At 34.8% G+C, this 14,580-nt stretch overlaps 1 protein-coding gene across 1 annotated transcript; it reads right to left on the reverse strand.

The window, feature by feature from the left end:
* Nucleotides 1–4,182: 4,182 nt before the first annotated feature.
* LOC117317626 (tumor necrosis factor receptor superfamily member 11B-like) lies at nt 4,183–12,363 on the reverse strand. Its single transcript, XM_033872476.1, has 5 exons — nt 12,008–12,363; nt 8,405–8,747; nt 7,289–7,450; nt 6,402–6,600; nt 4,183–4,952 (listed from the first exon to the last, which is right to left on the reverse strand). Exons 1-5 carry the CDS (start codon nt 12,077–12,079, stop codon nt 4,946–4,948), a joined length of 783 nt encoding a protein of 260 aa, XP_033728367.1. The 5' UTR covers nt 12,080–12,363; the 3' UTR covers nt 4,183–4,945.
* Nucleotides 12,364–14,580: the final 2,217 nt, after the last annotated feature.

A 14,580-nucleotide genomic window follows, 5' to 3' on the forward strand; every position in this document is an offset into this window, starting at 1 on the left:
TTGCCATGTGTGGATTTGAACAGAATATGTTGATGACTTTATCATAAATCTTGAACACAAGCTTTTTCAATTTTTATTTTGAATGTAAATTGTGACCTTCGGCCTTGAACCTTGAAGGATGATTACCAGAATTTTATAACTTGTTGAACATGGATTCTTTTTTGCACTTGTATTTTCACGTACATTTGTTTGTGTTGCTGTATTTGACAAACATCTAAACGGACAATACGGTAGAAGTAGGGTACAGTTTGGGGAGACGACTGGTATCTAAGACATGGATCCACTTCTTACTTCCAACTGGTCGTACATGGGAAAGTGACGGCTAGGTTCTATTTATAATGAAATGTTGCCAACTGATTCCTTTCTACCAGTACAACATGCCATTACATATAATGGAGTTGTTTCCCCTTAACGGCACTACATTTTAACACCTCGTTAAGGGAACCAGACAAGTATAGTATATCAGCTGCTGCTGAACATGAACCAACTCCATAACGAAAATTTATTTTAGTGGTTTGAAGCTGTTTTTTATTTTTATTTTTGAATCTTGTAATTGACGATACTGCCTATATTTTTTGTGTTTATTTTGCCTTCGCATTGTTTTGTATGACGATACTGCCTATATTTTTTGTGTTAATTTTGCCTTCGCATTGTTTTGTATGACGATACTGTCTATATCTTTGTGTCTATTTTCTATCGTTTTGTTTTGTATGACGATACTGTGTCAAAAATGCAGACGAATTTAATTGGTATTTCAATGAGATCTCATCCAAAAAATAGCTAAGGTGACAAGGGATTCAAGGAATGTAGTTATGACGCCACCAATTAATAGATAGTAATGACTCTCAGTGCATAAAAATCGTATCATCTCAGCTGCAGTTTTGGATATATTTTAGACATGGAAACGAATGTGGTTTTGTGATGTTTCTCGTCAGTTTGCCCCCCCCCCCCCCCCCCCCCCCAAAAAAAAAAAATTCGATAGGTTAAAATAGTACATAGGTACAGGGTAACGCACGTGAAGGGTAAGAAAAGAATATAATTAATTATTCATGAAACAAGAATACTGCAGCCCCGTGAATACCGACAAAATATGTAATAACCTAATAATAACTAAAGAAAACGACAAATTTCTCTTTTGCCAACATTTCAAACAGGAGTTTTACGTAGTTCCTCGCCAGGGAAGTAGCTCCTGTCGATTTTCAATAAGGATGCGTATCAACAATTCCACAAACGAGCACATTATAGAAGGAATTTCATTTACCTTGGTCGTGCCCACATATATATCTATGTACATGAATAACCTATTTACAAATATTTAATTTGAGATAGTGCGAATATGCTTGTGTATGTTTTTACATCTTTTGTGTGTTGTATATAGATACCGCCTATAGTTTGTGTATATTTTGCCTTCGTTTTGTGTATCCAAGTTTGACCTACAATCAGTATTCTCATAGATCTTTTATTTGTGATTAGGCTAAATACTATGTCACTCTTTCGATTCTCCATAAAATATTTTTGGTAAAAACTAGCTTGACAAAATTTAATTAAATTAAACACTCCTCAATATTTCCCTACTTGTTTTGGTATAAGGAATATATACACGAAGGCTTGACAGTAAATGGGAAATGATTTTTTTTTTTACAAAACAAGCTAATCACATTTTTAATCAACTAGGCCAAGAAGAATAAACGTCAAAAGGCAGGTATAATTTGGGTATTGCATATATATATTCTTATAACCCTTTTGACATATACAGTTTTAACATCAAATACTCTAAAATCGTATCTAATTTCTATCTAAATGATAAGATAAACGATGACTACTTAGAACCTAATATTTCATTCTGTTTAATTATTCAAGGGCCGTCATCACGATTTCAGCGACTGATTTGGAGAGGTACAGGTTGATGAAGATCATTAGGGTCCCATTCTTGTTTGAATGTTTATTGGTTAATTGTCACAATCATAATTATCATCTTAAGAAATGAGACTTAACCTGAATTACACTCAGATTTGCTTGCTTGATGTTGTCGATGAAGAAGAAAACGCTAACACACTCCTGAACACATTTTATCTCAATGAAAATCATTCGTTTTATTTTACCTTCGTCTAGATTTCGCGATAGACTTAATATTTTGTTTTTATATTGATATTGTCTGTTGTTTGTTAATACTAGCAATAAAAATAATTATAACCGTATTCATTTTTGTATTTTTTTAATTACCGTCACGTATATGGACATATAATGATACTAGCATTGTAATGCTATTCAATGCTACAATCATACCTCAGTACTTATATACTACATCACTGGACAGGGATACAATATTGGAATATAACGCAAGAAATTTGGTAAGCAATGTTATTCAATAATGTTCTTAAACCGAAATGTTCAGAAAATATACTCATCTTATATTGTACATGTTTATATAAAAAAAAATATGAAAATGTCTATCATGTATATCTTAATTAATATGAGATCAGCATAAGACATTATACAATACAAAGTGATAATCTTGGTAAAAAAATGAAATTAAGTCAACTAAGATCTAAAATAGGAACATCACAGGCGTTATTGTTCTATGCTACGTAAGAAAGAAAATACAATGTATTGCAAATATATATTGCACAAATATGAATGTAACCTTTTTGTTGTAAAACATGTAGAACTAAGTTAAAGGTGTACAAGTCATCACACATGGCAGATAAGTAAGTAGGCAGATCTTGCTGTTCCAGATGAGACGCAGACCTAACACGTATGACAAACATTCATCTGAAATGCATTTGGAAAGTTTTGCCACACACAGGGAGTCACAAAGCAGAGTTGTTTTATTACCATATATGAGGATAATTCCTTTTAGTCACATTCACTTTATGATATTGTCAATTAAAATGAAAACCTTCTTTCCCCTAACTACTTTCTGTAAAATTGAAGACGAATACTTATAACAAACATCAGCACCACATCTTGCATGTCATTGTATTTTACAGATGTAAGACGTTGATTTGTTTTTTTAAGATATCACTTACTTGGGAAGCGATCATTAAAAAAAAACAACGTTTTGTTGAAATTTACAAACAGCTTAACAAATTCCATGTCAACAGCAAGACCCAGGGTTTGCCATGATACATACTAAAAGTTCATCATGTTACTACTGTGACATTGCACCATTATAGGGATTTATAGGCCTGTAAAATATCAATGTTTTGACTGGATTTGCTGTTTAGATGCCCCTTAAATGATTTTAAATAAACGTGATGCAAATAATTATGCCTTAAAGAAGCATGTTTCTTACAGTAGAAAACATAATATTAGTCAATATTTTCAATTTTAGAGAAATCCATCTAAACCTTTCAACCTGTATGTCGAATGAAACGTTATTAATCCATATATATGATGATAAGCTGCTCAAATTCATACTCAAAAGAAACAGTCACTTTAGTAGAATTCAAATACACACACACATACATATATATATCTCTTTATATAACTTAGCAACACAAATGACGAAGGAAGACAACTTTTTGACCGGGCCTCGAACTCTCTACGGCACCCAATCGCCTAGCCAGAAATACCCGCAACTTATAACGCTGCGCCACATCGGCGTTCTTAAAAAAGAACGTTTCAATGGCGCAGTGATGGTCAGCTTAATACCCTGACATGACCATTGTGGAAGTCGTCTATTAGATGATATGAATACATGGATCGCAATGTATTTACATACATGGATAGGAATTGTAAATATATTATAAATATTTCTCTCGGTACAACTACGATAGGAAATTCAAATTTATATATATCTTTATATATGTAAAGAGTCACCATTTAAAATAGAAATACTATGACTTAATTATGACCACAACATAGTAGTTAATCCTTTTAAGTTCGTCAGAGAACAAAGGTGAAATATTAATAATGACACATATATATGAATAACATGACGCAATTGTGATAACATGCAACTAGTTAATCCTTCTAGCTTTGTCACAGATTAAAGGTCTCCTTTACAAATAGATATAACATGACGCAGTGGTTATACCATACAACAAATTAATCCTTCTAGGTCCATCACAGATTAAAGGCGCATGACAATGATGTACACTGAAAATCTTTTGTGTATATAAATAGTATGGCGTAATGGTAATGAGTCCGTCACAGATTAAAGGCGCATGGTAGGTTATGCACATTAAAGGCGCATGGCAAGTTATGCACATTGAAACTCTTTTGTGTATAGAAATAGCATTACGTAATGGCGATAACAACATTATCTGGTATATCTTTATGTATAACCCACTTTCTTGATCGATTCAGCATTAACCTATATTAAATAACTGTGCCACTTACTGCGTCACCCGGCCACTCATTATCGAATTTGTGAACCATTTTGAGACGTCTATGTATTTATAATATATTGGCATATAAAACTCCAATTATGAATTTCCCAAAACGAAATGGCCACCATTTTCTGGCCTTTGGTTGGGGGACATCTAAATATTATTCGATTTTGATGAAATGTAATAAGGGCTTTGAGGTTTGAGCTTTCTGTTACGGTCCCGCATTACAATTAGCACTCGTTATCATTATTATGAAAGAGAGAAGATGCTATCTCTACATCGCGTGTTGATGACGAACACCTTTCCGCTCTTAAAATCCATTAAGTGCAGATTCCAGGTTTTTGTTCGTAGGTTTGGCTTTTAAGAAACTTGGAAACACGTGCTGTGACCGGCGTCATGTACCGGAACTGGTATTAAATTCAGATGACATCTTAGTGTGCAATTTTTTCAAAAGAGTTTTCTTCTGATGTTTGGATAAGACATGGACCAGGATGTTTGTTGATGGAGGATTCCCGAGTTCTTGCCACTTTAGCAGACACTGATAAATCCTCTCTTTGTCCGTGTCATTGTCGTGTATTACTTGCTGTATAATTGTATTGCAATCTCTTACATCAAGGGCTGAAACACAGAAGGCAAAGGAATGAAATGTCAATATACAACAAGATCGACTATTTAAGTGTGTTTGAAATAATAGAAATCTGAATAATTCGTTATAATAAGCCCAAAGCCCTCTCCTCCCTGAAAAAAGTTAACTCCTCGGCATATGTTAGTTCAGTTCTTCCGCTTTCATTTCGAGAAAAATTGATATTGCCTTCGCAGAATCTCCTTCCGATATCACCAGTAAAGACTTACTGATCTCAATATAGAAAAAAAGTATCGCATTAATTAAATGTAGGAACCAGATATTCTCGTCTTCAATCGAGTCGATAGTTTTTTAAAGAAATAAATCATCATGGGTTAAAACAAACAGTAACAACGCAATTTTCACAGATTTTGCTCAATGCCCAAAGACATACATAATGTTCTTAAAATAGACCATAGGTTGGCACAGTCTGCGAAAATGCGTACAATTAGTTTCATGACAATGTGTATTTTGCCGGCACCCTCCTCGACTTTCAAAACCCGGTTTAACCTCGAAACAATCGCTCACAAGGCATAGTCGTTCTCTTATGCTAATTTTTAAATGAGTACGACGTTTCTGTTCAAAAGGGCATGCCTGCGCGGGATTTCAATTTTTTTTCGTAAGCTACGACAGGGTTGATATGTCGTAAAGTTACCCAATGGTTTTTGCGTAACTTACGAACGAAGTTTTTGTGAAACGCTTAGTAATTCGTAAATGTGACTTATGCAAGTTCGTAAGTTACGAAGCTTTGTGAAACGATACCCAGGGAACTGAAATATTGGTGCCCAAGTCGACTGTTTTGTCTTTGTAAGTTCCAGTTCACTATAGAAATAAATAGGTGGCTTAAGTAGACTAAATACATATGTACTGCTACAACAGTTAATCTTTATTAAGCTGCAAGTACCATGTACCATCGAATGACCGAATTACTAGTATGTTGACAGAACCTTTCTTTTTCTTGTACTTTTGAGAAATGGGCAAACTAAGTTGTAAAATAAAACGCTGAAAATCCAAACTGATACCATTGAATAAATTCATGTTGAAGCTTAAATCTAACGATTGTACATAAACGTAATACCCTATTAAGACCCCGAGATATCAGCAATACAACGGAGGTGATTATATCCAAAAATCAGAATAAACTAAAATGAAATGGGCTGACTAATAGCGATATCAGAGCCTATACGGTAAACAACGTTATGCAAACATATGTTTACCAAGGTTGAATGAAACACGGACGAAGCCGAATCGAGTCACTTGAGTCGAGTAATGAATCCATGGAAAGCGTTCTGCTTTCTTGTAGAATATACCAAATTGTAATTGTATTCGTCTGAGGACACTTTTAATTGTCGTATACCAGGAAAGGTCATAGTAATAAGAGAAATAAAAAAGAACGTTACATTTTCCATTTTCGTTTTGATGTTACAGAAATGCAAAATCGTTACCTGCTGGATACATTGGAGCCGGTATTCATGGGTATGCATTCCTCCTGATTAGCAGACTTCTCTCTGTTCGCTTTCCGAGGACATCCGCCATTCTTTGAGACTAATTTCATTACCATCATCATTATTTTTATCATGGCTATTATGATAAAACTTCCGTTTAATATCAAAGACGGAATAGCCACTTTGTCATACCAGGGTTCTGAAAATGTAAACAAGTGATAAAGTCGAATATTACTGTATATTCATACTAGTATTAAGTATTAGGCGATCTTTGAATTGTATTTATAGTCTAATGAATGCCAGATTTGAAGTCAAACATCATGCTGCAATTAGCAATAAAGTGTTGTGTTTTCTTATGCATTATCATTTGAGTTTACACTGAGTAAGTTACAATCGCTACTGACAATGTTACTCTTTAAAGCTGATTTTTCTGTTTTATTTCAACTGAAATAATGACAACGTACTTAGAATAAATGATCGACGGAAAAGTACCAACATCAGAAAAATTACTATTTTTAGTCTCCATATCCTAATGCGTATAAGAAGGTCCGTATATATTTATTGTCTGCTGTAAAATCCCTGCATGGAATTTATAGGTTGTAAGAACGCTACAATTATGGCCCTCCAAACATATCAAGAATAACTCCAACAACTATATGAAATTGAAATGGCCACCCACAGGGTGACGTTTAAATTAATTACTGAGAAAGCCACCTAGTGACTTATAACATGAAATATTTTTTGTGATTGCAAAGTAGTTACACCCATACAATAATGGCAACTACAATCAATATAAAATGTCTGAACCGCAAAATTATGAACTTCCTGCATTGCTATCTGATAACAAACAATAAAAAAAGGGTTTCAGCCAACACAGAAAAACTTACGTGGGACATTACATATTCTGTCATGTGTAGTGTTACATTCCTGTACAAAGTCATCATTTGGACATTGGGTACACGGATAACAGGGCTCGCTGGATGACAGTTCTGGTGAAAATGTTATGCCTGGTCGGCATTTTGCACATTTAGGTTCCTGAAGCGATGTACCTGTAAAAAAAGATTGTGTGTTTTAATCTCAATATTTCTTTTTTGTATCATGATTTAATTTCAGCGACAGTTGAAAATACACTGCAGTCACCAGGGTCAGGGTATCACAAAACTTTTTATTGCAGCCGTGACCTCAGTGGAAAATCCGAACAACTTCAGAATTCAATAAATGAAACATACTGTAAATCACTTATATTTCACATGAAATTATATTGAGCGTTAATGCGCACTGAGAATCAATTTCAAATTTAAATCCTTCGGGAATATTGAAAGAAATTAACACTTTTGGATGTCGACTAAGCTATCGATTAAAGACATAGAGGTAACACAACAATTGATTGCTGGATATATAATTTATTTTACATGAGTAAGTTATTTTTTAAGGTTACAGAAGACAAAAGCTTTAGTGAGTGTCTTTGGCAACTTTAAAAAACATAACTTACGAATGTGAAATAAATACCATATCCAAAAATCACGAGTCGTGTGACCTGTTTCTACCACAATAACATCGGCTTGAATCAGGAAAACATGACCAAGTCTTATTTCGCGTATGCAAATAAGGTGTACATGTGACGGCCGGGACCCGGTGATGTGACGTGGGACCCGGTGATGTGAAGACATTCGATTATTGATGACGTCAATAACAATTGCAGCTCGGGTCAATGTTCGAACTCTTGACCAATCATAAGACCGAAAAGTTATATTCCATTATTGGAAGTGGAATATCACATATGTATTCAACAGTCGGCACATTTATACAATGGCTTGGGAGAGTGGAATTACATAGCATATTGTGGTAGACATGGGAGTATTGCAGAGTCTTGTTTTTCATTTGCCAAGGTCTCAAAAAAAGTATTCGCGATTATCTTAGTGATATACAGTATATATTTCATTGGTTGAACACAGTTTGTTCGTAACAATATATATACTCGATCTGCTCATAACAAAACCTACCTTGAACAAGTACTCCTGATCCTGGTTCACATCCCTGGAAAGGTGTACAGTTGGCATGGTATTTGTCATGTGGGTTCGCCAGTATTTCCCCTGGAGGACAATCACACACCATATTGGTTGTGGCGTTACACATCTGAACCGTGACCAGGATATCGGACTCACAATGAGGCATACATGCTGCACAGTGTTTAGCTCTGTTGAAGTTACTCGAGAAAGTGCCTTGTGGACATGGCTTACATAAGGCTATTGTGTCTGGAACCCGGCAGTCATCTATGTAGAAGTGTCCGGGGGGACACAACACACATGTCCTACCATTGTCAGTTATGTAGGTATTTTCTGCTTTCTGAAAGTATTGTACAAAAAAACAGACAATGTATTAGCTTTAAAGATTCATGAAATAGAACAAAAATGAATTAAACCTTTAAAACAATAATATCTTGTCAATTAAACAAAGTTCTTCCTCTAACACTCATTAAGCCTCAATGGGATGGAACAAAAAGTTTTTTTTGTTTTGCTTGGCTTTTGAACTTTCAACAAAGAATATGCACATATAACTAGAATGGTACATTGATCTTTTGCTAGGGTGGCTTCGTTATAAACGATACATCTACCATGTCCATGAATTTAAATTGTACATTCTCGCCTTGTTGTCAGGTTAATGTGGCCGTATACAATTTTTGCACACGGCACTAGTTAATATACACTGGGTCGGATTTCACGGACTGTACCAGTCATTAATCAATTGTGACGGTATAATATGGAAAATGAAGTGACATATCTAAAAAAGTAACTTAAAATCCTAAATATATCTGTATGGATCGTGGGCCGTGCGTCGTCGCTCTAGAATGACTAATGTCAGTAATGAAATACTTTAGGACTCTACATGTAAGATAAAGGTTTTTAGTGTTGATACCCAGTTTTAATGAATTTCATAATGCAGATATCATCAGCTAGATAGTGTTTCCGCCTCATCACAGTTAATGTCACATATTCGATCCAGTTAATGATGTATAAACAACAGTCAATGATATATAAACAACACAGTCAATGATATATGAACACCACAGTCAATGTTGTGTATATTGCGATAAGATTCATGACAAAGAACATAAAAGTGTACCCTGAACGAAAAACGATAATCAAATATGTTATTCTTTGTAACCACCAAAGAAGAATGTCGCAAACCGCATCAAAATCGGTTGGCCGAGTGCCGAGATATCGCACATCGAAGTACGCGATTTGCACCTGTCGGTCGACTGCTAATCAGCGTATCGGTCAGTCACGCTGATTTGGAACTCTTCAGTCTATGACGTCAAAGGTTGAACGGAGTGACTGGTATGGTGGCCAGCAACATAGAGGACAGTGTGAACAGTAGCAGCACAAACATGTCTGAATACGATCTGGACATGAGATTTGAGGTTGTTGAATTTGGCGAATATTGCCGACAAGAAGTCGGAATCCAACAATATAAGTTTAAGTTGAAATTTTTTTTTAGTGAAATTGACTCTGAAAATGACCGCTTGGTTAACACAGACTGGTGTAATAATCGGTCAATCACCAATAAATGTATATTAGTTATGTGTTTACCATTTTTTACTCATTACTCATAAAGAAAGGAACACAGCATCAACATTTTAAAATAAAATAATGTGCCATTTCATTCGCAAAATATTATTCAAATAAACATACGAACAATACAACAGTTCTGGATACTCTGGTTTGTGAGAAAAGACGAACACACGTACAGTATATTCATGCGTTATAGTCTATACAAAACCCGCTTCTAGTCATGAAGGACACTTAATTTAGAAAGTAATATATTATAATCATCATGATCTACAATAGACTAAATCCCTCTCCCGTATGAATACCAGTGTTGAAGTCTACAACAAACTTCTACATATACAGATTTTATCCCATATTTTACATGCCATAGTCTCGGGGATTAAGGACGATTAAATGCTTGAGAAAGATATAATTCATATACGATCGTTGTCAGGGAAATTATATAAAAATGATTCGCAACAATTATAATATAATTGATACTTTCGATTTTCTGTACAGGTATAAAGCATAGGTACTTATTAAAACCATCATTTTAGCTCCGTATTTTATGATAAAAAACATACAATTGATTTCATCGTGACTAATCATAATCAATACTAAAACTTATTAACTCGCAATGATTTTCGTGTATGATATTTTTTTTAATTTTATGTATTTTTGCTATTATTTTTTTAATTGTGTCATTATTATGAAGTGATCGAGATCCTTGTGGTTTTGCTTTCCATTCGTGTCGCAAGTCATATCTTCACTTAAAAAGGGGCTTTTAAAAGATGTATAAACATGTTCGGAGAATTACGAATTCTCAAAATTGAATGGGTTAGTATACCGCTAAACAATTACCAGGTGTGAAATTACGGTCCACAAGCTCGTCACACCTGTCACTGCACCTGTGATTTCTGGTGTTCTAATCGGCACACGCAGATAATTGCTTGTGAGTTCACGCGTTTGGTTTCTGTGCACTTCAATTCAGTTCCGAAGACATGCTTTTACAGTTTGCGTGTATACTAGAGGGAATACATTTTCAAATTGCTGAAATCAAACACATTCTTTTTGGAATTCAGTGAGCTTCGTTTTCCTTACAAACGAAAAAAAATCGTATCTCAAAGGTTTGGCTATAGAATAATTAACCTAAGTTACCTCATTCATATATATATATATACCCATTCTGTTGAAAATTTACTCCATGAATCTTGTCTGGGAGTAACTGATCTTTCATGGACACGTTTTATCAATTGCGGACAATTACCCAAAAGTCACAAATAACGGTATCATTGTTGTTTTGGCTAATAAAAAATTCAAAATGATTAGCATTTATTTCACATCTTGTATGAATTGCATTTTAAACTTGTATTACTAGAAGTATTATAACCGAAACAAACCGGTCATGCCCTCATAATAAAGGCTATATGATGTAAGTCGCTATAAACGGCCCGTTATTCAAATGTCATACATGTTACAACGACCCGTTAAAATAAAAAAATAAAAATATCTAAATACACATGTTTTATACGACCTGTTATAATAGAAAATAAATAAGATGATACACGTTGTATTTTGCCTGTTATAATAGAAAATTAGTAAGATGCTACATGTTGTATATGGCCCGTTTAAAAAGAAAATTATATGTCCTTGGTTTCGGTAGCACTTGTAATTAACTAATTCACAAATATAACTCAGAGAGTTTATTCAGCACTTTCATTTTTGTTGTCTTATTCGCATTAATTACAGGCACGTGTTCACGTTTGTTTCTATATATTTCCTATATGGCGGCTCCGATCGTGTTCAACCTGTGACGTCACAGGTCGAGGTCACCAAAACGAGGTATTCGGCTTTGGGCTTCAGGTGTGTTTTCGAGAAAAATCGCAATTACTCGGTAATTGGTCGACCGATTTTGATGCGGTTTTCTGCATTCTTGTTTATTAATCAATACCAATAACATATTTAAATATAATTTTTCGTTCAGGGTACACTATAAATGTATAATCATTGGGTGAAATAGGATACTCCGTCAACAAGAAACAGTATAGATTTACTCACCACTTTAACTGCCAGACAGGTCACTGTTATAACTGTTAGAAGCGTAGACCTTCCCATTTTACCTGATCCCATGAGGAATAAGCACAGCTGAAAATAATAACTCTAGAATCATAGTGACTTTGTATCTGTTACCGTTAATACACAGGTGAATATATCATTGCATATACCTATTTTTATATAATGGTGTTATCTTAATGGGCCAATCCTTGAATATCGTACGATATATAAACAATGTCACACCACCCCAGCATATTATAGAAAAAATGCATACCTCTACCACATGTATTGTTCTTCTGAGAGGCATCTGAAACTTCTTGATAAAATTATTTGGAGAAACGGCCAATCTCTATATATGCTATTTGTATATATCTCCGTGTAGTATGTGTGTGTGTGAGGGTGTGTGTGTGTGTACATGTAAACTTATTTACGAACGCCGTGTGTCTTCGTTCTAGAATGTTCAAGGTCTGTAAAATATTTGCATTAAAATTATCGAAATGAAAGATACGACTTATATACATTACCTTCAGTTATTTAGAATAAATAGCACAAACTGTTTGTGCTTACAACAGCAGGGGAAGATAAAGAGCAACCAAGTTATTTTGTGAGTGGTTTGTTTGTCTCGTCACCATGTCCAAGTAGAGCTATTCAGCTAGTCTTTTATGATAATGTATTGATTAAATTACATGTTCTTGTCAACATAAAGAAACCTACATAACTTAAGTGATCACTATGTCTGTATACATGGGTTTGGTTAACACACCTTAGTATTGTGTTAACTACTGCGTATATCGAGCTAACACAAAGTAAGTCACCCCACGATACAAACATTCTCAATCTAAATCAAATAGTTGAATTACGTGATACAGATTCAATTCAATGTGTCCTTCTTTAAAATACAACACGGACATTTTTTTTGGTTAAATGAACAAGTAAATGTGAATATTCTAGAACTTTCTCTCACTTACCCTATATTAAAGGACAGGTTGTTTATGACTTTACTTCACTACCTAAGTCATGTTTGACGGATATAAAGATAATGCAGAAATCCGTGTTTTCCTGAGATCGTATAACACGTTGACACACAATACATACCCACGAGGGATAGCGTAATCTTTCCACCAACACATGTACCGTAACCATTCATCGAATCTCGTGACTTGAAGGAAGTGACGTAAGGTAGTTATTGCTGCACTGTACAATTACACCAATATACCTACATATAGCTGGGCTACCTCAGGTACATATATAACTACACGTAAAGGGTGCAAACCAGAACGCATATTTCTGGATAGTACACCTATAAATGTTTTCATAGTGTCCCTACTGGCCGTACGTCTATCGCCCACGACCTAACAGTTTATTTGACTTAATCTATCAGTAAAATGACGATCTTTCTTAATGTATTTAATATTATCTCCGTAGTAATTATTAGTTACGACATTTATTGTGTCTGTCAATAAAATACATAACATATCAAATTAAAGTTTCATACGTGGGTGTATTTGCTTTCTTTTTGTGATAGTTAAGGTTTAGATAGACAACATCAAGCAAATATATTTGTTTTCATCTGCCATTCCCACCGATTCTTAGACAATTTTAAATCTAAAACGCAAATTATTTCAATTGATGACCTCGTGATGTATTCGTCAGGGGTTTAGCGTTTGTTAGGGTGAACATTGATTCTTTTGTTTCCGAGGAACGTTTATAAATAGCGGCATCATCAAAGAATATAATTCCATGTTAATTTGCTTCTTTCTGATAAACATTCAAATGACAATTTGTTCGCTTCTCAACTTCATATATGTGGCATTAAAGACACTTCTGGTCCCTAGGATCGCCGACGAATCGTACAAGGGAAAATGGATGTAGGGTAGATTTTATATTCATCTTCGGCCAGTATCTTTTTTCAAATACACCTCTTTTTTAATTTGCAAACAAGTAAATACCGATCCCTTATGTGCATCCTGTCTGTTGAATTTGTACTGAATACCTAAACAGTCCCAAGAACCATTGGTTCACGAATAACAATCCGTTCTCTCTCAATGTATGAGTGTATGGACCAAACACGTACGAGCACCTAGACAATAGAAAGCAATTAGTAGTCATATAGCGTCCACTCCCCATGTATTATAAACATAGAAAAGGGATATGCATATCAGGTTCATAGGTCTCTATGGATTTTAGATAATCTGATCCGAAGGGCTAGGATCGCCTTACACCTATAGCCGTCCAAAAGGCACTGTCCGTAAAGTTATCACATTTCAATGGAGGGGTGCCAGTTAAGGCCCACTGGCTGGTGGCTATCGCCGATAAGCTTTATGTTTTATATATAGATACCTTTAGATTAGGTGGCTATGACGTAACATTAAGGTCAGGTCAGAAATATAATCAGGCACACAACTATGTGCTGTGATGTTAGGATGTGAACTTGAGATAGCTTGAACATGTAAATCTTAAATGGCTACCTTTCAGAAACCGGATCAAGTACAATGAATTTGTACGGATGGTTAAGGTTATCAGCAAACTATATCCAAAGTATTTAAAATTCAATATCCTGGTTTCCAGTGTCCATG

Source organism: Pecten maximus, chromosome 19 (genome assembly GCF_902652985.1).
Source record: "Pecten maximus chromosome 19, xPecMax1.1, whole genome shotgun sequence".
Lineage (NCBI taxonomy): Eukaryota > Metazoa > Mollusca > Bivalvia > Pectinida > Pectinidae > Pecten > Pecten maximus.

Excerpts from the sequence above, each read along its gene's own strand:
- LOC117317626 (XM_033872476.1), bottom strand. The coding sequence starts at position 12,079 with ATGGGATCAGGTAAAATGGGAAGGTCTACGCTTCTAACAGTTATAACA. Across the intron at positions 7,451-8,404 it reads ATCAGGAGTACTTGTTCAAG|GTACATCGCTTCAGGAACCT; the intron begins GTAGGTTTTGTT and ends CTTTTTTTACAG. Across the intron at positions 6,601-7,288 it reads CAGAATATGTAATGTCCCAC|AACCCTGGTATGACAAAGTG; the intron begins GTAAGTTTTTCT and ends TTACATTTTCAG.